The following is a 24,526-nucleotide window of genomic DNA, read 5'->3' on the forward strand; positions in this document are numbered from 1 at the left end:
AAAATGCTCTGGAACAACAGTTTTGGAGCATTTCAGTCTGTCAGTTTTATCCAACTGTAAAGAAGATATAAAAGTAGCAAACATCACACATAATGGCATTTAATTGTGCCTGCTATAATTCACTCGGCTTACTTGAAACATGGTAATCAAACAACTTCTTAATGTCTATCATAAACATTTTTTCTATATATAACAGAGGAAAAAATAATTATTTAATTTATTAAAAAAATAACCATACAATTTATTAAAATTGATACTGGAAAAACCCCAACAACGACCACCAACAAAAATGTTTGAGGGGAAACAGTATCTGTATAGCATGTTTGTCCTATTAAAAACCACTGTCAGTTACATAGTCATAATACTGAACATACAGATTTGGATTTAATCACTCCCTGTGACACCACAGCATCTTAACAACAGTCGCTGGTGTCTGAAACCCTGTGCAAGCTTCAGTGTAATAGAAAACAATATATAACAGTAAAACAGTTGTTTTCGTCATTTAACACAAGCTGCTATGGATAGTTTAGCTAATTTCCAACAACTTAAGCCATGTATTCAACCCCTCTGAAGCATGTTAATGGGGTATTGCAAACCATGAGAAAAAATTCTAAAGCACAGTTTGGGTCAACTGATTTTCATTTAAAGAAATTCATGCAGTAGAACTTCTTTACATTTTAAAAACTCTAATACTACTGACATTAAAAGATAGTCTTGAAATTAATAGTGAAGCCTCTATTAAAAATATCATTTTTTCTTTCTAATAATATCAAGAGAATAAATAAATTTTAGACCCAATCTGATGTTTTGGTTAATTAAAACCTCTCTATGTGTATATACATATATATCAGTATTTCAAGAAATGTGTATTTCTTGAACAGACAACTGTACACAGACCTCCTGTATTTTTTTCTTTAAGCAAAGGTCCTGGACTGACTTATAATCCGATCACACGGTGAACTGAAAGTCAACCGAGGTGTGTATTATTGGTTATCGTCACAATGTACAATGATAACATAAGTGGAGTTAAGAAATACAACAAAATCCTGGCAAAGGAGCAATTAACATCAGCTTTGAGGAATGAAAGATTACGAGAATATGGACATAGACCGATTTTATTAGATTCTGAGGAAGCTTGTGTAGTATTCTTGTGTCGTATTGATTTTTGTTCCATTAGCTTAAATCAAAATTGTAAGAGACACCTGAGCTCAGTCCAGAGCACACCAGTGGAGAACCATTTCTATAGAGAGCATGTTATAAACAGCGCAGAGGGGGACCACAAACCTTGTCATTGACACAACAGTCTGAGTGAGCGTGTGTGTCTGTGTATGTGTGTGTATGCCTGCCAGCTCCCAGTCTAGCGCTATTGTCTAACAAGGTCTAATTAGCACTATGGCACAATGAATTAGCATAATTATGCAAACAGGGCTCCGCTAAAGGCTTGGCACAAGGGGAGGCTACGGGGGGCACCTATTACAACACACACACACACGCACACACACACACACAGTCACTATGAACACTTAGACACTGGTACAACACATTAAACACGCATGACTGAGCCATCCTTGTTACAGAAAACACACACACACACACACACCTGTCCAAAACTGCATCAGGAAGTGACAAGAACACAACGGCTGTCAGTGAATAGTGATGACTGTCTTATTTGATATTTATGTGTCCAGTTAAGACATTAAATATGTTACCTAAGCTGACATTTATCCTCCCTCATCTTTACACACATCCTCCTGTCACAAACAGCCCCACAGCGCAGCAAACATCAGATATACACATAGAGATGACCAGCCAACCGTCCCCCCCCTCCTCACTCCCCTCCCTCACAACACTCAAACATTCTGGGCTTATAGTATTTACCAGCAGGGGTGATAGGTGAAGTCTGTGGGAGATAATAGGGATGACTGAGAGGCTGAAAGGCTAGCAGCCATTCAGACAATGACAGCTGTGGTGAAGAAGGCTCTATTAGGCTTCATTAGGATGCTTGGCTCTTGATTACACACACACACACACACACACATACACACACGCACTCATGCAGGGACATGAAAAGCATTGCTCTAAATGAGTCTGAGCTTAACTGCATCCATGGCTTCCAGTAGAGGTTTCCAAATACTAACACACAGCAAATATAATTTATTCCTGTTTGTGTGTGTATATGGACACACCAGTCTGTCACTGTGATCTTTGCCTGTGACATGAACCCAACAAGTAACCCCAAAGCCTAACAAGCCCTCTTACCAAAAGCCCTGCAATGTCAACAAGCTCTACCTAAACCCTCTCAAACACACACACCTCCCCTGATGCATTCTTAGTCACCCAACCCCAAGGGGTGGTATTGTGTCCTGAAGTCCTGATCCCTAGCAGGAAACAAGCACCCCTAAAACCCCAAACAACTCTCGTACAAAGCTCTCTTACAATTACAAGCCCCCGGTGTCAGCTAAAGAACCAGGAAGGTCGGAAGTTCAGAGTTCAAAAAGTTTCAAAGTGATCAAGACCGCTCGGAAATAGGTCCAACCATTCACTCACAACATATAACGAGTTAGGCTGCATTCAGACCAAATCCGGCGATTCGGCACTACGTCGCAGGGGGCTACAATGGTGGGGGGCATGTTGTTTGAGGTACCAGTGAGACAATAAAATATGATCCAGGAAGTCAAGTTGGAGTTACAGATGAATAGGCAGTGGTTTATACAATCTACAAACAGGATTTTACAACTCTGGAAAGTTTTCACAGCAGCAAATGTTTTATCTTTCGTCGCGATGATCACGAGGTAAATAGCCGAATACAACGTTCACGTTACAAAGTAATCCACCAGGAATGTGCGCATGTGTTGCATGTATATGATTGGCTACCGCAGCGTGACGTTGGGTTGCGTTTCAGCAAATGTTGCATCCAGTTAAATTTCTTGCCAGATGGCTGCTGCGTGTTTTTTTCTGAGCCTTATGCGGCCGTACAAATGTAACTGCAGTTCCATGACTTTCAGATGGCCGCCAGGTGTTTTCCACCTGGACACCTCATATCATCCAGTATCTATATCAACAAAGTCACCTTTCACCTGGGTGATGCATATGACACCCAAGTAGACCCAATTAATGTTTCCTTTGGAATCTTCTTAAAGATTCTGAGTGAATTTATATCACTGCAGTTACATTTGTATCTCTTATTCTGTTTCATTGCTTCAGACTGCAAGAGTCAAACTATCACAGTCATTAAAGCCTTCATCTGGTGCCCAATTAAGTCTTTTCATACCACTGCATTAACAGTTAACTTTACACAGTAGTCTTAACTTACTGTCTATTATAGGATACAATAAGTGACTCTTTATGCAAATAAGCAAAAATAAAAAAATAATGATAAAAAATAAAGTTTATTTTACATGATGCACACAATAGATTATAAAATATTTCTCCATTAAACATTGGGCCATATACAGTATATGGTTTCATTTGGGCTTGATTCCTTCTTCACAAGTAACAAAGTGCCCATTAGAATTGGGCAGAAGTGCTCAAATATCCCAGATAATCAAAATGGTATGTTGTCAGCGCCATCTCAGTGCTATGATGTCATCTTCAAGATACACTCTCAATTTCCTAAAACATCTTTAATTGAGACTCCTTGCCAGCTCCTCTGGTCTTGACATAAAACCATTGACTCCAGCTTATCATCACCTTAAGAAACGACATATTGTTCACATACATGCACAGTGGAGGGATAAACACAATAGCCGGGAGAGAGGGTCATGCTGAGAGGGGGTAGCAATTTTAAGCTGAGTCCACACATTTTGGAGGCAGCGGGCTAATCCGGCCAGGCTTTTTAGCCTGCTATTCAGGAGGACAAGGACCCCTAGGATTTGGGCTTGTCCACACCTCAGGGGTGGGGGATTATCAAGATAGCAGGAAAGGTGGAGAGGGTGTGATGGTGGACCGAGTGTATCAGTGTGTGTGAATGAGACTGTGTGGGGGTTCATGAGCATAAATGTGTGGCTATATACATATATGTATATATACATATACATACATATCTTATATATATATCTTCATGAGGAGTATACATAAGTAGGTGTATGTGTGTGTGTATTTAGAGGGGTTTCTCTCTGACTCCCACCCGAAACACATACCCCAGGGCTCTGACAGGGTCACCTCTGGGCCTTTCAGAGCCTCCTCTCAACCAATCCTAATTGATCTCACGCATTACTAGTCCCAAACATGGGATGGAGAACAGGAGGGAGATGGCTGGCTCATTGTCTGAGGAACGAGAACCCCTTGCTAGTGGCTCTCCACTCCTCTCTCTCTCTCTCTCTCTCTCTCACACACACACACACACACACACACACACACACACACACACCACCACCTCTGGCATGCCCACCCACCATCTCCCCTCTACCCCCTTTACTCCTCTCCCCTCCTCTATGCTCTCATCTCCGGCTGTGCTAATCCACTGGCCAAGTCAGGAACTCAGTTACCCATCTGGCCAAGCATAACTCCAGCTGAGAGGAGAAAGGGATGAAGGGGTGGAAGGAAGAAAGAGGAGAAATGGTGAGAGGGGTAGAAAGAGGGATAACGGGGTATACTGCAAGATATATGTGGAGTGAGGGAAGAGTAAGGTGGGATCTCTACACTAGTTACTACTTTATACATGTTAGAGGAGTAAGACAAGGACAAAAGAACAGAGTTAATGAGTTATCTGCAAATCACACTGAACACAATGAAGGCTGCTGGAGTGCCACAAGGCAAAAACATGATGACCTCTTCTTTTTCTCTCTCCCCAAATAAAAAAAGTATTGATCCTGTTGTCTCCTTGTTGAGAAAAGGTGATTATCCATTCTAGTAGGTTGGAATGAGAGCTGCCACTGAGCTCTGTCATTACTTATATAGGCTGATCCCAGTGTGCAGTGAGGTAGCCCCTAGCCATGGCCTTCACCTCCGACCCAGACTTCTGTGGAGCCATCTGGCTGGTTAACACTAACCTATGACCTTTGTCATAACCCATTACATGCCTGTGAAGATGGACCTGCACAGAGAGGGCTTCATAATGAATCAAAAGGGATCACATCCAAGTATATTCTCAATGAAGCAAGTCTGTTAAGCTAAACCCATAATTAGATTACTCATGTTTTTATCACTGCATTAACACATACAATACGTTGTTGTTGATGTTTCTAATAATCCTTGTCTAAATGTTGCAATATTTTATTCTGCTGAAGACACATGTCCACAACCCTGGAGAATAAAGTTGTATTATATTGCATACAGGTCATTAATTAACCACAATATATTGGTAATGCTAGAAATAAACATGCACTGTGATAAACTTTGCATGCTATAAAGTACATATAACAAGTATAATAACTTGCAATCTTATCTCAAAACCTACATTGCTGTATTGTTCAAGAAATACAGACTGTGTAAACAGCAGGCATACATGTCTAGTAGAAATACTTCTATGACTGGATTGACATTGCTAAAACAAATAAGTAATAAATAAACAGAACAGAGTAAGACTGAATTAAGCTCAAGCTTGCTTACAGTCAGACCACCCTGAGCATGCCATAAACAAAATCTTCACAGAATGAAGGTGAATGAATGAAGAAACACGAGGCTTTTGTGTTTCAGATGATACTATTCCACTCCATATCATAGAGCATGTGCAAATCCCTCTTTCCTCTCTCCCAAACCACTCATCACTGTCTACTGAAGCAATAAGAAGACTGCAGCCCCGTTTCCTTCTAAAGGACATTTGAAGGTAGTTGGGAGGAATGAGTACATGATAAACCGCTGTAGAAGCCACACGAGAGACACACTTCCATTCAAAGAGATGGAATCAAACCACCAACATCAAACCATCAATCATACACTAACAGCACAGAGCATGAGGCTAACCCAAAGTTGTAGTTTGTGTGTGTGTGTGTGTGTGTGTGTGTGTGTGGATGAGATAAAAGCCAGGGAGGAGTGCAAGTAAAACACTCCACTGTGAACATAATCACATGCACGCTCACTTAAACACACAAACACATTACAAATACAATGCCTTTAAGAAGTAAGATAAAATAAGTACTTACAGACATTACCGGTGTTGTCAAAACTGTTGAGCACTTCATTAACTCTAAGAGGCCCCAGGTTATCCCTGTGAGACCGAAAAATATAGAGGATTATACAGCAGTCTGGGAGAACACTATATTGTGGTTTTTACTTACAGACAGTGAAATAAGACAAAGAATCTTAATTACTGTTTTAAACTCGTGGCATTGTTCCAAAGGAAAAGTATCAGAGAGAGATCATGGGTTAGACATGTCATGTAATTACAAATCACTGAGATGTAGAAGATGTGGTGAAAACAATGTATTTCTGCAAATCAATGACTATTTTCTTTCGTTTCAAGTTAAAAACTGTTTTTATGGGGTGTCTTGTCAGCTTGGGGATTAGGGTGCCGGTTTGTGTCCGACCTTTGTTGCACATGATCCCCCATCATCTCTCTACTGTCAACTATCAAACAAAGGCATAAAATACCCAAAAATAAATTATTTAAAAACTGTTTTTACGTATAAAAAGAAACAGATGAACAAAGAACAATGATTTATAAAACAACCCCATGTCCAGATGCAATTAACTTTGATGATTTATTCTACCCTGGTTCAATAAACAATTCAGTTAGTCATTGACTATGTTCATATCCTCATAATAGTGAAATGTCTTCCAAGGCGTGATCCATGCACCTCAAACTTTGATGATGAAAGCAACATGACACTGAATAAGCCCGGAACTTACTGGATACCGACTTCTGGCCAACTAATCTGGTCTGCTTTGATATAATGAAATGGCTACTTGGGAAAAGGTACTGTTACTGCGCTTTAGCTGTGCCAGCATGAAATTAGACCCTTATGTGTGTCCATTCCAGTGTGTGTACCTGAGTAAGGCACTGCACTCAGGAAAGTGGACACTTCTGTACTCCACCCACTGGTCATCTGAGGTATCACTAGGGTCTTGTGTCACAAGCCTTTTCCTGCTGAAAAGGTCAAACGTGGCAAATCTGCGGACAGACACCTGTTTGACCTCTGGATTGTCCACCTGCTTCTGACGCAACACCTGAGACAGAGGGAGAGGAGAGTGGGAAAAATAGGGAAGTTAATAAATTTCTGGAAAAGAAAGAGCACACCCCCTCACTCTGTAAAATGTCTCATAAGCTGTGAAGTCTCAGTATTTGCAGAATGAATCAGTCATGCTCTGTTGTGTTGGTAGTGAGATGTTTTAGTCAAACAGAGATGATGTCTTTCAGAAAGACTGTAATTTGCAATGCAGGTGGTGAATATTTTCAACATTTCTCATTTTTAATCAACATTATTTTGGTCTTCTCTTGTTGCAACAGAGAAAAATGTCCACCACAATATCATAGAACACAAGGTGGTGTCATTAAATGTCATTTTTGTCCAATAAACAGTCCAACCAATTTATTATCATGTAAGAACAAGAAAAGCAGCAAATTCTCACATTAAAGAACATGGAACTATCATATCTTTGGCATTTTTGCTTAAAAAATTACCTGAACGATTGATCGATTATCAAAATAATTGACTTTTCTTTCAAAAAACTAATTGACTAATTGTTGCAGCTCTAGTTAAAAACTTATTCCATTACATCAGGTTTGTTAAGATAGCACATAAGCAGAGCCTTAGATACTTTGTTACTGTTTCTTAAGATTTATATATGATGAAAACACTAGTATTGTAAAATATAATCTGTAATTTCCCATTGGGATCTATATCTATTAGTTGTGGTGGAGGCCATACACATGGAGTTCATTAGTGTGCCCGGGGGAAGAAGTACAGAGCACAAGGCGGCCTCATTCCAGGGAGCTTTGAATGCCAGCCAAGTGTAACGTCTGTGTCATGCCCTTCTATGGTGAAAAAGTAGAATTCCTACTTTTACAGCTACTTCTCTTACAAGGTTGTGGTACACGCAATGCTGGTTAGACTGTGTAGCCAGAGGACAGAGGCTTCAAACTGGTGACAAAGTTACTGTAAAGTTGGAAGTAATATATTTTTAGAAATTTACTTATTGGTAAAATGGTGATGATTCCGGTTACTGTATGTCGAAGCAGATTTTAGTACTAATGAACCAACATTGCCGTAAACAGACTGCTGCAGATGGGGACAGGCATAATACAAATCTGTGTCTTGACAATTTCTTTGCTGTTGGATTATCAAATTGTAATGACATCTACATAATTTATACATATTACATACATTACAACATATTTCACACATCTAGGACCTATACTAACTATATAATACAACACAATCTCGGCCAAAATTAGGGAGGAAACATGACAAGGCGAAGGATTGACTGCTGTAATATGATCTCCTCACCATATTATTATTATAATTATACATATATATACACAAAAATGTGTAGCAACACGTTTTAAGTTGAACATTCATCCAATATGAAAATGTGTTGGCGAAAAATAGTCTAAACCCATGAGAGGTTTGTGGCTGCTTTTGATGCAAACGTTACCTGTTTCAGTAGAGTCCACCTGGCTCGGGCGACGTAAGTAGCACCACAGGTATCTGCCCGGGAGCTGTGCGGGTTAGCTGCGCAGGTGTCTTCATTAATATTCCTCCTCACAGGTGAAGCCGGGTCGCTCTTTTCTGCAGTGCCGGTAGAGTCCCTCTCCATTTTTTATCCTCGAAGTTGAGGGCGGAAATAAGGCTGTAAAACAAATTTTACTTGCTGTGGAACTGTCACAGTTATCGGCAGCAATGTGGTAATACAAAAAATAAGACCTTTTTTCTGTAAACTGCACCAACGCGTAGATCATCACAGATATAGGTTGCCTGAAATCACCTGTTACACACCCACAATGGATGCATGCTACTTCCGTACACTTTCCGGCATTCTGAGACATAGTAATGGATTGCCGACGCAATCATACTCGATTTCGGGTACAAACGGGCGGCTGCGCTTATCTGAATTCGATTATTTGTGTCTGGCCTTCCTCACTACGTCATCAACAGCGGGCTTTGTTTAGGAAATAATGCACGTGCGTAGGGTTTGCTCGCAGCTGTCAACGGTTAAAACAAACGGCAGATTTGATTAACGTAACTAAAAAACAGATATTGCAGGTTGAAATACAATGCTTGGTTACTTGTCGTGTAAAATATTGAAACGTTTGCTGTCCTGAATATGACAATAACGCATATTAGCAAGTTTAAACCAGTTAAAACACAGCTATCATCTGATAAAGTAGCTGATTAGCCGTTAAATCTCTATAATGGCCGTTCTCTCTCTGCTTCGGTCGTCTGCTCGTTTCGTTACAACATCTCGGTTACGATTTCGGTTGTTCGCCGTCTGTAAACGGACAAGATGTCTCACCTTGTCCGTCCAACGCTGTTACACGTCGGTAAGGGTGCTCAGCTCAGTTAACGATGTGTTTTACTCACCTCACTTTAGCCTTGGTGTAAGATTACTGACTGTTAACCTATCTTGTCGATAACGTTACATTATTAAACACGGTGTCTGTTTACCAGGCTGACAAAACTGCTCTTGTAGGTGCCACAGATAAGGGCATGGGCTGAAATTGGGATGTGGCTCTCTGCACTGACACAGGTCTAACAGAGTTAGACTTAGAGTTAAAATTATAATGACTTGACAGCAGCACATTGTTGGACAGTCAACATGTTTGCTTAATAGAAAGTAGCGTTACATGACACATCTGCATCAAATCACCACTTTGCCAATCCTTACAGCCTAAAAAAATTACATTGGGCACAGAAAATCACAAGAGAAGAATTTACTACTCTTGCAATTCTTCAAAGGTGGCAGTAAAGCTGTTGTTCAGTAATCAAGATACACAACATGTTTATCATAACACTGTTGTACTCAGCTAATGCTCACCCTGGATGCATATTAATCATGAATGGTACGTACCTGAAAAGACTGAGACTCACTGAATGGGTGGAAAAGGTGAAATAGTTGCACAGTGAACACCTTCTGGAGAAATATGCAGGTTTCCTGTCACTTATCTCACTACACTTTGAGAAATAAGAAATAGCACATTTTATTGCAAAGATGAAAACCTCTTCAGTTACAGATCATATTTTTGACGTTGCCAGAATGAAAAATAAATAAGTTACATGTCAATTAATTGATTTACAAAATATAATCCTTTTATTTAAGGGTTCAATGTCTTGCCCCAATGACTATTACACAGGAAACAAGGATTTTGATTGGAATAGCATTGGCCAAATTTACATTTTTTTTATAATTGTTTTATTTTAGGACACTTCGGACTCATCAGTTGATCATCTCAGCACTGGACTTGAGAGGTACGAGGATTTGCAGAAGTATTTCACCAGGAGACTGAAGGCAACATACCGCAGGTTCTCCAACATACCCGATCACTCAGTGGTATGGCTCATCTTCTGCCTTCTGCCTGAATCATTTCATTAGTAGGATTTTGAACTGTGATTATGATTTCTTTGAACAGCATCCCAGTATCATGACCTATCTCCTAGTGCTAGGCACTGAAACCAGCAAATAAACATTCCCCCCATGTTGTCAGGAGCACGGGGTGTACAGTACATTTCTGTGTGCAATGGCTCAAATTTAAAAGGCTCATATTCAGTTTGCTAACTTTGAGGCATTTGTGAAATTCCACATCATTTTTATGAATCACTTTCATTTCTCTTGACACAGCTGCGTGGACGTCACCATGTGTATTTCATTAAAGGTGACGGCATCTACAGAATGGACAAGAGACAGAGTAAGTAAAAAACATGCCTGTAGCTTAACCTTCCAAACCAACCTGGTGTAGCTTAACTAAAGGGGATTAAAAATGTACATATTTCACATATATTATTCTGAAGTAGGTAGCAGTGCAATTAATATAAATGTTTACAGCTCTGAAACACATAAACCTTATTTCAGTATCTACAGCATATTCTCATTTTTTGTGAATGACTCAGTTTCTTCTCTCTGTTTGTAGGTAAGCCAGAGCAAGTACTAGATCTGGGACAAGTCTCTGGAGGGGAGGAGAAGACAGGACCTGAGAAGGAAGAGAGGAAGCAGAGGTTTCAGTGGACCATCCAGAGAATACGTCTGTCCCCACAGGAAGGGCATCTTGCTGCCACGCTAAAGACTACTCACACAGAAGAGCTGAGGTGAACAGAACAGAATCAATCGTACAAAACATGTTTAATTGTCAGATTTTAAACAGTTACAGTTACTGAATTAATAAATGAGTGATTGTGCTGTGATACTGCAGGTGTGTGGTTGTGAGGCTTGGAAAAAGAAATTCCCCTCCTCTGCATCCCCCACGCATCATACTTACACTGGACAAAGTCTTCAGCTTTGGTACATTTTAAATAGTTTGCACTTAAACAATATTTCAGTAGCAATAGAGGAAGTAGAGCACTGACTAAAATAAAAGGATATTTTTTTTGTATGTTTGTGTCTGGATGGGTGAAGAGTGGGCCACTGATGAGGTGTTGTTTTACTCAACTCTGGAGGGTCTGCGCTGCAGTAAGGTGTTTCGTCTGGACCTAACCTCTACTGGAAGTAGGATAACCTCTGTTTATGAGGAAACACAGCCCGAGTAAGTGTAAGTCATGTGACATCTAATCCGTATCTAGCCCGACAACATCTCTTATTTTAAACACCATCATCTTCCCAGTGTGTTTGTGGAGGTTGCCCTTTCCAGAGACCGGCAGATACTAACCATCAACTGCAACAGCAGGACCAGTTCAGAGGTGCTGCTAATTGATAGGACAACATCCAGTTTAGAGCCCTTTCTGGTTCAGCCACGCCAGCTGGACCTCCTGTACCATGTGGAGCACTGGAGAAGTTGGCTGATTATACTGGCTAATACAGGGCCTGGACAGGAATATCAGGTAGTGTGAAGATAATATATATAAACACATATACACACATTAAAGCGTGTATGAATTTCACAGAAATGAAATGTGGAAACAGTGGTCACGGTCATAACTGCACCTTATCACCAGCTTCTGGAAATAGTGAGGTGGACAAAGCAGACAAATATACTCATAGCACACATTTAACTTCCACTAGGTATGCATATCTGCTTTGTGCTAGGGCTGAGGTTTGGTTTGTCAGCTGATAATGCAGGATGACAATGTTGCATAAATGTACACACAGACATGTATATACAGGATACCTATAGTATTTGTTGTTAATTTGAAGCTTGTTAACCATGCCCTCTATGTCCTGAAACGTTCTCAAAATTTAAAAGTTAAAACATTTAAAAAGGTGTCTGTTCGTTGCCACCCTGTAATTTGTCTAATTAAGTGATTTGACTGGAAATAATTGGTGCCTGTATAAATGTATAAATCATGATGTACCCTTCGGTACACCCCCCCAGGTGGTACAGGCCCCTGTCTCAGAGCCGTCCATGGTCTCGTGGGAGCCTTTGTTTTCCCCCAGCCCTGGCACTGCAGTCAAAGACATGGATGTAGTCGGAGACCACTGTGTGTTGGTTGCAAAAACACCAGCCAATGAACTTGTCCTGATCGTGATCCCGGTGACCCAACCCAAGGAGGCATACACTGTAAAGGTCAGTGTATGCTTGTGTCAGAAAACTCTACTCTTAATTTCCTTTTGTTGTTTTTCCTTCTTTGTTCTTATGTATTCATCTCTTATACTCTCATATTTCTGTAATCCCAAGCTCCCCTCCTGGGCCTGTGCCATTGAGAACAAAAGACCAGGCTTGGCAGACCAACGCAGTGTGTTCGAGTTCCTGATCTCATCTCCAGTCCACCCCCCAGTGCCCTACTGTCTATACCCCGAGGATGGGCTCCTTTTATCAGGCACTGAAGATGGGCCCTCCCCAGAGAAACACAGCAATTATATCACCACACGCTTGGAGGCCTGCAGCCAAGTGAGAACACTTGACATATAATTCACATGCACACACACTGAAACACTATCAGCAGGGAGGTTAGCATTTTTTTATCAAGACTCAAGTGTCCACTGATTAAGCTCTTTTGGCAACTAGCCACCAGAGACAGAGGACTTCAACAGTACACACTGTCATGCATCTCTTCATACACATACACCCAACAGAGAGCAGCAAGCGATGACATATGCAAAGGTTATTTCTAAAACTTGTTTCAGGATCAGTTAACAGTAGGTAAGGTCTTCCCCATTCAGTCTCTGTGCCTCTCCTCTGTAGGATGGTACCTTGGTGCCAGTCACACTGTTTCATGCAGTGCCTGCAGAGAGTTTGAGACAGGCGCCACTGCTGGTCCATGTCTACGGGGCTTATGGCAGGGATCTCAACATGGAGTTCTGCCCAGAGAAAAGGCTGCTGCTGGAGCAGGGCTGGGCTCTGGCCTACTGCCACATCAGGTAACAGATCACCTCTCCAGCAACCTAAAAGGTAACCTGATTGGTTCAGCAGGTTGTTTGGTGATGAGGACATTTTATGTAAGTAATACATGTGCTCATATTTATTATGTATTGATGTGCAGCAGGAAATTGTTTGAAAATGTTCCTAATTAATTTTCAAATTCAAACTTTGCTTCGAATGCTAAAGGGAATCTGTCTTCTTTGCTTTTACACCTTGTAGAGGTGGAGGAGAGCGGGGTCTGTCCTGGCAAAGACAAGCTCGTGTGGAGGGGAAGCAGAGAGGAGTGGAGGACCTCCAAGCCTGTCTCCACCACTTCTTCTCCTTAGGAGTTTCATCTCCCTCACTCACTGTCTTTACAGCCAGGAGTGCTGGAGCTGTGCCAGTGGGGGCACTGTGCAATAGACACCCACACAAAATGCGGGCTGTTACACTGCAGGTAATATATTAAGCCTTTGGAGAACTGTGTGTGCATGTGGAGTGTGTAGCTTTAATTGTTGTTCTATATCAAAAGAATAGGAATATTGGACTATGTGTCTTCCTCAAGGGCACTTTAACAGAGCTGGAATTTGCCAATATTGAAGGGTTAAATACAGATTAAATGACAGTCTCCCTGCACACAACACCACAGTGCCTCACCATAAGAGATGACCTAAAACACACACACATCCCAAGTCACCTCTTTTCCTGTGCTCAGGCTCCTTTCCTGGATGTGTTGGGAACAATGGAGGACCCCAGCCTGCCTCTAACTTTGGAGGATAAAGAAGAATGGGGGGACCCTGTGGGAAACCCAAAACACAGACACGCCATCGCCTCCTACTGTCCCCTTCACAACATTACTCCACAGGTATGGAGAGGAAAACAGGGCAGGGGAAAATATAGCTGCAGTTTTTTGTGCACTGGGCAAAAAAAAAAAATTCATCCATAATTGTTCTCCACTTGTACCAGCGTTTTCCTTTATTCAGTTTACTGCATATTTTAAATGTTTCCACATTGATAGAATCAATTCAAATTATGTTGAAAACTCATTTTAAATTCCCCCATAATGAAAACTAAATTAACCATCTTGTGTCTGCGTGTGTTTGTGAATTAGCGCTACCCATCGATGCTGCTGACAGCCTACAGTGATGATACCAGGGTGCCTCTGGCAGGTGTCTTAAAATACACCGAGCAGCTAAAGAAAGCTATTCATACTTACTTCACCATAAAGCCAAAGTCAGGTACACACACTCTCTTACACTTACCAGCACAACAGCTTAATCACTTGTTGCTATTGTATAAATATGTGTTTGAGTACATCTTTCTCTGGGTGTGTGTTTGTGTGTGTGCCTTCCAGGATGGATTTTCCACTTGCTCTGCATTCTTTTAGGTGTAATTTCTGCATTGTCAGGGGTTTTAATAGTTCAGGGTCAACTCCCAACAGTAGTGTCAGTGTGCATGTCTGGAGAGGCAGCAGTAACAGACGCATGGCTGTCTGTCTGGGGAAAGTACAGTATTTGAAGTTCATGACCAAAGTATAGCATAGGTCACCTTGTAGTATAGCGTGTGTGTGTGTGTGTGTGTGTGTGTGTCAGCTAATTGCTCTCATTTCCCCCTAGACAGGCTCTTTCTCCCTCTCACTTATAATCTGCCTTCACCACATTGGTGGTACTCCTCTTTACACCCCTCTCTCTCTCTCTCTCTCTCTGTCGCTCTGCCTCCACTCTTTTCAAATGCACAAATCACCTCTCTTTTTCTCCCTCTCTCACTTTTCTGTTGTTCATACACACATCCACACGGCAGCTTAAGTGTCTGTGTATGTGTGTATGTCTCCCTAATCTGTCTCTCTCTGTTCTCTGGAGTCTTTGATAAAGTGCTGATGGCATAGACACATGCAGGCGGGTGGGCAGGCCCATTAGCATGGTAAAGAGATAGTGTATCAGAGCAAGAGATTAGACGCCACAGACTGGGAGCTGTCAAGGTCAAGACCGCACTTGTGAAACAGCCCGTACCACAGAGACAGGGAGGGGGGATAATATGGAGGGGGATGAGAAGAGGGAGGGCAATATCAGATGGGAGCACGAATGAATAAAAGAGGAGTGAAGATAGACTCAAAAGAGAGAGAGAGCGAGGATTTGGGGCAACTGGACAGAGAGAGAAGGGGAAAAGAGAAAGTGGGCATATAATGAGATAAGAGAAATGTCTGAGTTTTAAAGATTAGAGATCTTCTCCCCTCATTTTGCCTTTGATCACTGTCTTCCTCTTTCTTTTAGAATGCGAACCAGCACCAAACATAGTTCTGAATATTCAACCTGGAGCAAATCACTTCGGACCAGAGGACTTCAAGCTGATGCTGGAGGAGGTAATGAACTCTGCTGACTGTAAGGGACTTTTCCTAAGTCTCAATGGGATTTGTGACTTTGGAAAAAGTATTATAAAGATAAGTTTTCCCCCAAGTTTTTCAAGTCAAACTTTTAAAATTTGTGCTTGTACGTCTACAAATGAGGCAAATAAGGCTCATGAACTCTAAGACATCTGCTGGAAACTCCAATACAATGGAGGTGTATGGAAATCCATTTTTTTGTGCACATTAACAACACTAATATCAGTTTTGAGAGAGTTGTTTGGTACAAACTGAGCAGTTTGTCCTCTGTCTTTTCTCCCCAACACAGGAAGCCCTTAAGCTAGCATTTCTCTACACAGAGCTGGGTCTGGATCCTCCTCGACCTCCCCGCAAGAGGAAGAGATAGCAAGACTACCTGAGGGAAGTCGCAAATGAAACATCAATGGTCCAAACATCCACCATTACAGCCATGACAATTAAGATGACACAATGGTGCCCAAATTGTTAACAATATTAGTAGACGAGAAGACAACAGTGAGTGTAACTGAAGTGGTCATCTTTATTCTATGACTTAGCATCCCTCAACAAGGAAGAAGACTCTTTGATTGCTTCTGTAAGGCTGTAATAACCTTATAACATTACTATTCATATCAGCATTTGTAAAGTATGTCAATGGCGCTCAAATAGCAGGCCTTCTCAGAGATGTAGCACTGTCCAGGATGGTTGGGATTAAACCGAGTGTGGGTGGAATACTGAATCACCAAACCCTCTCCCGCTTCAGTCAGGATACCAGACTTTAGGAACACCTTGCCATTGTTGACCTGGTTTGTGCTCATCAACACTTCCAGCTGGTCGGGTAACTCATGAACAGAGGAGAGGTCTGTGACGGCAGATTCTTTGCCAAAGTTAAGCACCATGAGGAAAGCACGGTCAAGTCCGTCCAGTTCTCTGAGGTAAGAGAAGACACTGGCATCAGTGTGGATGTAGCAGAACCATCCACGGTGAAGGGGGAGCTCTGACTGACGCAAGGTGTTCAGGAAACGGTACTGAGCCATGACAGAGCCTTCATCTTTCTTCTGGGCCTAGAGGAGAAATAATTGCAAGAGGATGTATGATTTAAAATGAGATAAAAAATGATCAAGCTCCAGCCAGACGTTTCTCCAGAGTTGAACAGTGCTAGAAGAGTCCTGTACCTCCACATTGATGCTTTTGTAGTCGGGGTGTACAGGCAACCAGGTGATGTTGGTTTTGTTATTAAAGCCTGCATTCATGTCACCACTCCACTGCATTGGAGACCGCTGAGGATCCCGACTGGCACTCTGCAGTGAAAAAGACTAAGATTAATTTTGGCACTTAAGCTTCCTCTGACAATGAATGTATATGTATATGGATACACACTCATTTGCCACTTTATTAGGTGCACCAAACTAAAACTAATGCAACATATCAACCCTGCAATAAATCATACCTTCATGGAGTTTATAATGTTTAATGTTTTTAGAGAGATGTTGGTTCAACTTTATGGACATTTAAGAGGCTGTTACTGCTTATTGTCTACACATTTGGTTTTATAATGTAATCAGTTAAAAGGGTAATTTTTTTCTGCACCTACTGCACTTGACAAATAAAGTGACAGAGACATAACAAATATTTAAATGTTTTTCAGCGTATGCACTGTACTGACCACATTGTATTTGCCAGCAGGGTCTTGAATCTGACTCGCTGTAATATTGATGTTTTCCATGCCGATCTCCTCGCCGTAGTAGGTGGTGGGCGTACCTGGAAGGGTCAGCAGCAGCATGTTGATGACACGAATGTAGGTCTGACCAGCACTGGAGGCAATCCGAGGCTTGTCATGGTTCCCTACCTGAACAGTGGAGGTAAAAAAGATATACAAGAGAAGGAGGGAAGGTGAGTGAGATAAATTGAACAGGAAGTAGGAAGGGGGAAATGGATATGTAGGGGTCATGTACAAAGTTAAAGTGAGGGGATAAAGGATAGATAAAGTGTAAGAGAAGCCTGAGACTGGCTGACACTGGGCTTAGACTGTTAGAGCTAACATAATAGCAGTATACAATGTTTTGCATTGTAGCCTTTGTGCTGATATGGGCAGGACAGTGCAGCTCCCACTGGAAACACCTTTCTGTGACAAAGGACAAAATAACCCATTGGTAGCAGAGCCCAGACTGAAACTGAAGCACACGTTTTCTTAGTTATCTGTTAAGTACTTGAGTCTGATGACTGGAGATGCACACTACCGCAAAAATGTTAGTCCTTTGCACCTAAACAACAGCAATTTAAGAAAAAGTTTGTGCTCCAGTTACCTTCTACTTCTATCTTCAACTGGCCATATGAGCTACCTCATCACAGAGGAGTGTTTTCTTATGAAACTACCATCACCTTTCACTAATGAGCATGATAAGGAATTTATATCCTGTGTAGTGAACAATGATAAATAAACAATGTTATAAAGAAATGTAGGAACATGGGAGTTACACCATCTAATCAGACAATATATTGAGACCAACAAAGTCATAACCAATACTCCATAATAAGAGTCAAATCTGAGGATCTCAGCATGCACATCATGCAAGTATCCCAACTTGCCACTTTTTAGTCTGAGAGAGGCCTGATTTGACCTTGTAGTGTTTACATGTATGATGGAGACAAAAGATCAAGCATAATTGTAGGAAATGTCTTTCGAAGACAAATTATTTGTGGTTTTCCCCATATGGCAGTCTTGTTTTTAAAAGGGCCAGGAAATGAGTATGTTAATGTGACTCACCACCCAGTTGGGCCATTGTCCCATGGGCATGTTGCCCATCCAGAGGTGAACCAGACGTTGAACCCACAAGCCGCTGGTGTTCTGGGGCAGATCCAGCAGGTAGAAATTAAAGGGGAAGTCACTTTCTTTAACCAACGGAGTCCCATAGTACATCATGGTCTTGTCTACTTCGTGGTAATCATATGACTCTGTCACCATGAACCTGAAGCGCAGAAAGAACTTATGTATGATAACATGCAAACTAATCCTCAGTCATAAATTGTCAACATTCAAGACTCAGCATTCAAGGTCAGCTACTCAACAATACACAGGACTTTTCTAATGTTTAGTCCCAGTCAAAAGTTTGGACACAGTTTCGCATTCAAGTGAATTGGAAGGTGTGTCCAAACTTTTAACTGGTGCTGTATATATAAGAATGCATAACATGCAAAAGGCATATAATAATAAATGCATGATGTTTATGGCATCATCATTAAAGTATTAGTAAGTTAAGTAGGTACAGTTAAGGCAGCATAACTAGAGATAATTATCCCAATAACATTATTACATAGCTATGGCTCCCATACCTGTATCTGCCAGGCTCACGGCTATAGGTGTCCATCTCAGCCCTCCAGTCCCTCAGCAGGTCGTGCAAGCCCAGCTGACTGGTGGTGTAGTCATGGTGGAGGTCCCACTCTGAAGTTACAGACTCCTGGTTTGTTAGGAATATTAAAATAAAAGGTAGTGTAGCTATTATTGGATTTCTGGCTTATTGGATTAGCAGCGTGTTTTTGTCCTGTTTGGATTTAGTTAAAATAGGGAACTGTTCATTCATAGTTAATTTCCCACCGTGAGATCATTAACTATAGTGTATTAAGAGAGCTCAATAGTATTTTCCTCTGCCCACAGGGATTTAGGAGGGTTTGGGTGTAAATGTATTCCTTTGTTAGGCCAAGCGCACGTCCAGTCACAGGTCAGGTAGTTGGAAAAATAGGTAGAAACCAGATACACAGAGAGCAGACGCAAAATGACAGACTTTTGGGCTCAATTATCAAAGAGTTTTAGGTGTAAGGAATTTTCAAACTCAAGTTTAAGTTAAGTAAGTAACGCAAGTTCAAATACTGATAATAACATAATAGTCTTTATTAAAAAAAAGGGCAAAAAGGATAAACATGGTAAAAAAAAATAGACAGGCAGAAAAATAATTATACCCATTAGGAAATTCGACCCATTGTGCTCTATTGTAACAGCACAATCTCAATGAGCAGTGCAAAGCACTTGGTTAATGATTTTCAGGGACCATCGCAGGGACACGCTTCAGTCCTGAGTGGCCTATTCAGGGACGATGACAGAATACTCATAAAACCTTACAACTGAGGATGTGCTGCCACATGAGCAGTAAAGCACATAGTTGGTCTGAATTTAAAGCTACAACTGGCACTAAACTACCAAATCAGCCTGATATAATGTTAACACAGATAGTTGGTCACTTATGATTGAATGAATTGACTGAATTATATCCAAAGCTATGATAAAATACTCAGTATCCCAATAAACACACACCTCTCTGTTTCCCAACAGTGCCTCTTGTTTTGTTCAAACATCAATATAAATCACAGCTTGGTGTGGATTGTTTAAAAATGAGTAGTTGGTCAATTTAGGTGCAATGCTGTGGTAGTAAATATACCACTCAGTCAACAGAGAGTAGACAGTAAGAGTCAGTCTCAGTATTATAGTGTTATCCTGCAGTGGTAAGTAAATCCCAATGACTCGCTAATCCACTAAAATATGCCTCTTTTCTACTAATCTTTTCTCTGTGAGAAATAACTTCAGTCCCCATGGAACAAAAAGTCTTTCTTACTGAGCTTAATTCTGCCTGAATCATGAACCCTTTGAATTACAGGAACAGTATTTTCTCTAGAAGGGCACTAAATGATGCTGACATTTAAGCCAGAGATGCATCTTGTACAGTGTGAACTCTCCCACTCAGCTGTTCATTATGTTTGTTCTAGCAGCTCCACTGAAGCAGTTCTTTCCACAATGCTGCTTTTATCTCTCCGATCGTTAAAATCTGGACTCTGACATGTCACGAGTTATATAATTCAATCAAATCAAATCATTATATAATTATATAACTGAATGTTACAGCTGTAAGAGATTGTTAACTAAATTGAACTTTGAGCTCAGAGATAGAAGAGCCGCTATTGTTGGTGATGCAAGCACAATAGAGCGGTGGCAAAAGCTATTGTCTGTGTATATTGCACAAAAATAGAAATGGGGAACCTAAAAATTCAGTACAGACTGAACACTTTTTGATATTGTTTGTTACTTATTATTACTATCATTATTATTATTATTATCAAACATTAAACATAAGTCAGACCTAAAAACAGGTGATTATCTCAATATAGAGCAGACAAGGACAATTGTTTTAATTTATTGTACCAGAATTTTTAAAGGTTTTTGAAAACATTGAAAAGCAAAATAACATGTTGGTAAGTAAAAGGCAAACAGCATTAATTACATTAATGGGACGTCAAACCCCCAACTATTATTTATAAGCTTTTCGATAATTGGTGAAGTCATAATCGCTGATTGATGGACAGCCCCACATCTGCACTCCATTTGAATATGTACTGTCTACACTCCACTACATTGGCCACTATTAAAATGCAAATCATGTGGACTGATGGTTTGGTGAAACGTTTCTGTACATCAGTCAGGAATTGGGTCTTAACTCTTTGAGAACAGTGACATAAAGTGTCAGAAAAAATGGCAAAATACACATTTCTTATGGTCAAATTATTCAAAATAAAAACTACAACTGTACACAATTGCGGAATTCGGAATTCAGCTGCACCTCTGATCGCCAGTCACTTAAAATAAAGTGCAGACTTGGCCTTAAATTAGGTTAAATGCTAGCAGAGTGTTACACCTGCCCTGCCATTCGAGATGGATCCATTTCAACTGGCAGATTGAGCCGATGAGAAGATAAACAGCTGCTAGAACCAAGCAAGCAGACATTCCTGCCTGTCAAAATCAGAGCCCATTAGAGATGAACAATGGGAACTGAAGTGAACCAAGCGAGGTTCAATGTTATGATGTTCAAAGAGACAACACTCACTGGGGGTTTGTTTGGGTCCACCTGTGGCTCATCCCTCAAGTGTTCAGCCTCCAGGATGTGCTTCACTGCATCCATACGGAACCCATCCACACCCTTCCCAAGCCAGAAATGAATGATATCCTGAAATAAAAGTTAATATAAAATGATAAAGGTTTTAGAAAATATAGTAAGTCTACAATACATGACTGAGAATGTGGAGACAAGAGGGATGAGTATAAGTTTAAACTGAGCGCTACATTGTTCTGTGTGTAGCAGCAGTTAAAAACACACAAGCATTAACTAGTTCAGGTTAATGTATAATCAGTTCACACACCATTAGTGTAGATTACAAAGGATTGTGGACACCTCAACAGAAGATAAAAAAAGATGAGGGCAACAAACTAAGATTTCAGTATCACTTACAAAATGTGAGTCACCGAAAAAAAAATGCTTTTAGAAATAAGTCAGTACAAGAGGTGATGTATGTGAGAAAGAACATCGTGTGGTCGTGTTATCTTACAATAATCTCTTTGCGGACATGTGGGTTTCTGAAGTTCAGGTCTGGTTGCTCCTTGAGGAACTGGTGCAGGTAACACTGTCCTCTAACTTCATCATAAGTCCATGACGAGTTCCCAAACACGCTCAGCTGACAGGAAGGAGGAAGGAAACATTAAAAAAACTACCCATTTAATGACTGTTTAATTGAGAGAAAATATTTTAAACTTCTCTCCGAATACCAACCCAATTGTTAGGCTTTGGTCCAGTTGAATTGCAGTCAGTCCAGATGTAGTAATCCTCATACTGTGGATCTCTAGTCCGGCTCATGTTAAACCAGCGGTGTTGGTCACTGGTGTGATTGGGAATGAAATCCATGATGAGCTTCAAACCTGGTGGAAACAAAGAGAAATTAGTATGATTCTAAGACGTGCACCCTGCTACCCTACACAAGACACATGATGGTCCACACACACGCACACACAATGCTGAAAATACCTAATCTGTGCATTTCAGCCAGGAGTTCCTCAAAGTCCTGCATGGTTCCAAAGACAGGGTCGATGTCACGGAAATCTTCCACATCATAGCCAAGGTCCCTCATGGGGGATCGGTAGAAAGGACTGATCCAAATCGACTTGATGTTCAGGTACTGGAAATGATCCAGGTGCTCCAGAATTCCTGCAAGTCCAGAAACAACAGTGATGAACGATGGATACTGCAGTGCTTGGTCCAAACAAATCATTTGTTAGCCTACTAACACTGATACTGGGCCATATGAGCCTCCTTAATTATTGTGATGCACTACTGCAGCACCATCATTCAACTTTCAAAACTGTTGAATGCATATAAGACAGCAGAAATCAGAAATTCATGGCTGACTAGTTGGCCTGTTTTAATACTTACTAACTTAAAAAGGGTGAAATAGGTCATAAATGTATGGCAGAGCATAAAATCTGAGAAAAAATTGGAGGATTTTTGGGACTGATACATCTTTTTTTCATAAATAGCACGATGTTCTTCATCAGTGCAGTAGTGAGGTCAGTTTCATTTTACCTTTAAGGTCTCCTACTCCATCTCCGTCAGAGTCTCTGAAAGACCGGGGGTAGATCTGGTACAGCGGGGAGGCCTGCCACCAGCTCAGACACCGGGGCGACAGCGCGATCACCGTGATGGTGAGCGCCACCAGCGCCAGAGCGCAGGCCATCGTCAGCCAGAACAGGATCTCACGGGGAACTCGGTACCGGGCCTGGGAGGAGTACAGCAGCAGCACCTCCTTAGGCATCCCGGCGTAGGGTTTGATCTGCGTGTACTCCTCGGCCGCGTCCGGGTCCAGCTTCACCGCGGTGGACTCATGCTTGTCTCCGGGGTCGGCGTTGATGGTGTCCGCCGCTGACCCGTCGCCCTCCACTTCCTGAAAGCCCGGGTTTCGGGTGCACTCACCCAGCTCCATGGTTTGTTTTTTAAAACTCATCTGATTTAGATTGAACACAGGAAAACCTCTGAAATCTACCGGTGCTGTTTTATGCTTCAACTCTTCTTCACAGAGACCGAGTGACTCCAGGAGCCAACATGAAGTTAAGCTGCTCAGAGAGGGTCAGAGTACTCGCTCTCTCACACACTCCTCTCTCTCTCTCTGTCCCTCTCTCTCTCACACACACACACACACACTCCTCTCACTCTCTCACACACATTCCTCTCTTCTTTCTCTCTCTCTCTCTCTCTCTGTCACACACACACTCCTCTCTCTGTCTCTCACTCTCACACACACATTCCTCTCCTTTCTCTCTCTCTCTTTCTCTCACACACTCCTCTCTCTCACACACACACACACAAACACACTCCTCTTCTTTCACTCTCTCTCTCACACACACAATCCTCTCTTCTTTCTCTCTCACACACAAACTCCCCTCTTTGCTCTCTCACACACTCCTCTCTCTCTTACACACACACACTCCTCTCTTACACACACACATTCCTCTCTTCTTTCTCACTCTCTCACACACACACTCCTCTCTTTCGCTCTCTCTCTCTCACACACACTCCTCTCCTCTCTCTTTCCCACACACACTCCTCTCCTCTCTCTCACACACACACACACTCCTCTCTTCTCTCTCTCATACACACTATATTCTCTCTCTCTCTCACACACACACACACTCACACACACACACACACAGAGCAATGCCACCTGAGGACTGTGGGAAACGGGAGTTTGATGGGAAAGGTTAGAGATTAGCTCTTTTTTTTTCTTCTTTTTTGCAGTCTTGGCTGGGACTGGTCCTGGAAGTTTTATTTAGATCCATTAGAGCATTCCAGTTTTACCTACTTGAATAAAAGTAGCAATATTACAGTGTAGAAATACTCTATTAAAAATAAATTAAAAAACTTAACATGGGTAAATCTAATAAGTTTTATAAGCAAAATATAAGTAGTACAAGTGAAAGTATCCCACTCATT

At 41.3% G+C, this 24,526-nt stretch overlaps 3 protein-coding genes across 8 annotated transcripts in view; 1 reads left to right on the forward strand and 2 right to left on the reverse strand.

Annotated features, from left to right (window-relative positions):
- The window catches only part of camkmt (calmodulin-lysine N-methyltransferase), a 121,215-nt gene extending 111,646 nt beyond the window's left edge, over window positions 1–9,569 (reverse strand). For 3 of the 4 annotated variants that reach the window (XM_042432654.1, XM_042432651.1, XM_042432655.1), the window contains exons 1-4: window positions 8,805–8,924; window positions 8,536–8,730; window positions 6,929–7,107; window positions 6,084–6,148 (exon numbers count right to left, since the gene is read on the reverse strand). In XM_042432654.1, coding sequence (XP_042288588.1) covers window positions 6,084–6,148; window positions 6,929–7,107; window positions 8,536–8,697 — 406 coding nt within the window. In that variant the 5' untranslated portion in view covers window positions 8,698–8,730; window positions 8,805–8,924. Of the gene's footprint in view, window positions 1–6,083; window positions 6,149–6,928; window positions 7,108–8,535; window positions 8,731–8,804; window positions 8,925–9,461 lie in introns of those variants that run through there. The other variant, XM_042432652.1, reaches the window with a different exon arrangement.
- On the forward strand, window positions 9,023–16,344 carry prepl (prolyl endopeptidase like). Of its 3 annotated transcripts, XM_042432647.1 has the most exons (16): window positions 9,023–9,421; window positions 10,300–10,428; window positions 10,717–10,783; window positions 11,006–11,180; window positions 11,285–11,373; window positions 11,488–11,614; window positions 11,693–11,909; window positions 12,401–12,592; window positions 12,704–12,916; window positions 13,211–13,386; window positions 13,607–13,823; window positions 14,082–14,231; window positions 14,478–14,604; window positions 15,637–15,725; window positions 16,036–16,184; window positions 16,261–16,344. In XM_042432647.1, exons 1-15 carry the CDS (start codon window positions 9,293–9,295, stop codon window positions 16,111–16,113), a joined length of 2,175 nt encoding a protein of 724 aa, XP_042288581.1. In that variant the 5' UTR covers window positions 9,023–9,292; the 3' UTR covers window positions 16,114–16,184; window positions 16,261–16,344. The 3 variants fall into 3 exon arrangements, with proteins under 3 accessions (XP_042288581.1, XP_042288582.1, XP_042288583.1); XM_042432648.1 differs by lacking the exons at window positions 9,023–9,421; window positions 16,261–16,344 and adding an exon at window positions 9,811–9,984 and having other exon boundaries at window positions 16,036–16,127; XM_042432649.1 differs by lacking the exons at window positions 9,023–9,421; window positions 16,261–16,344 and adding an exon at window positions 9,851–9,940 and having other exon boundaries at window positions 16,036–16,127.
- A 13-nt stretch (window positions 16,345–16,357) lies between these two features.
- slc3a1 (solute carrier family 3 member 1) lies at window positions 16,358–23,746 on the reverse strand. The gene is made up of 10 exons (XM_042432650.1): window positions 23,123–23,746; window positions 22,568–22,747; window positions 22,316–22,461; window positions 22,095–22,220; window positions 21,596–21,715; window positions 19,059–19,183; window positions 18,493–18,694; window positions 17,392–17,574; window positions 16,901–17,026; window positions 16,358–16,789 (listed from the first exon to the last, which is right to left on the reverse strand). Exons 1-10 carry the CDS (start codon window positions 23,538–23,540, stop codon window positions 16,358–16,360), a joined length of 2,058 nt encoding a protein of 685 aa, XP_042288584.1. The 5' UTR covers window positions 23,541–23,746.
- Between the last annotated feature and the right edge of the window lie 780 nt (window positions 23,747–24,526).

This window comes from Thunnus maccoyii, chromosome 14 (assembly GCF_910596095.1).
Source record: "Thunnus maccoyii chromosome 14, fThuMac1.1, whole genome shotgun sequence".
NCBI lineage: Eukaryota > Metazoa > Chordata > Actinopteri > Scombriformes > Scombridae > Thunnus > Thunnus maccoyii.

Excerpts from the sequence above, each read along its gene's own strand:
- slc3a1 (XM_042432650.1), bottom strand. The coding sequence starts at position 23,540 with ATGAGTTTTAAAAAACAAACCATGGAGCTGGGTGAGTGCACCCGAAAC. Across the intron at positions 21,716-22,094 it reads ATGTCCGCAAAGAGATTATT|GATATCATTCATTTCTGGCT; the intron begins GTAAGATAACAC and ends CTTTTATTTCAG. Across the intron at positions 17,575-18,492 it reads GACAATGGCCCAACTGGGTG|GTAGGGAACCATGACAAGCC; the intron begins GTGAGTCACATT and ends TCCACTGTTCAG.
- prepl (XM_042432647.1), top strand. The coding sequence starts at position 9,293 with ATGGCCGTTCTCTCTCTGCTTCGGTCGTCTGCTCGTTTCGTTACAACA. Across the intron at positions 9,422-10,299 it reads TCCAACGCTGTTACACGTCG|GACACTTCGGACTCATCAGT; the intron begins GTAAGGGTGCTC and ends GTTTTATTTTAG. Across the intron at positions 10,429-10,716 it reads ACATACCCGATCACTCAGTG|CTGCGTGGACGTCACCATGT; the intron begins GTATGGCTCATC and ends CTCTTGACACAG.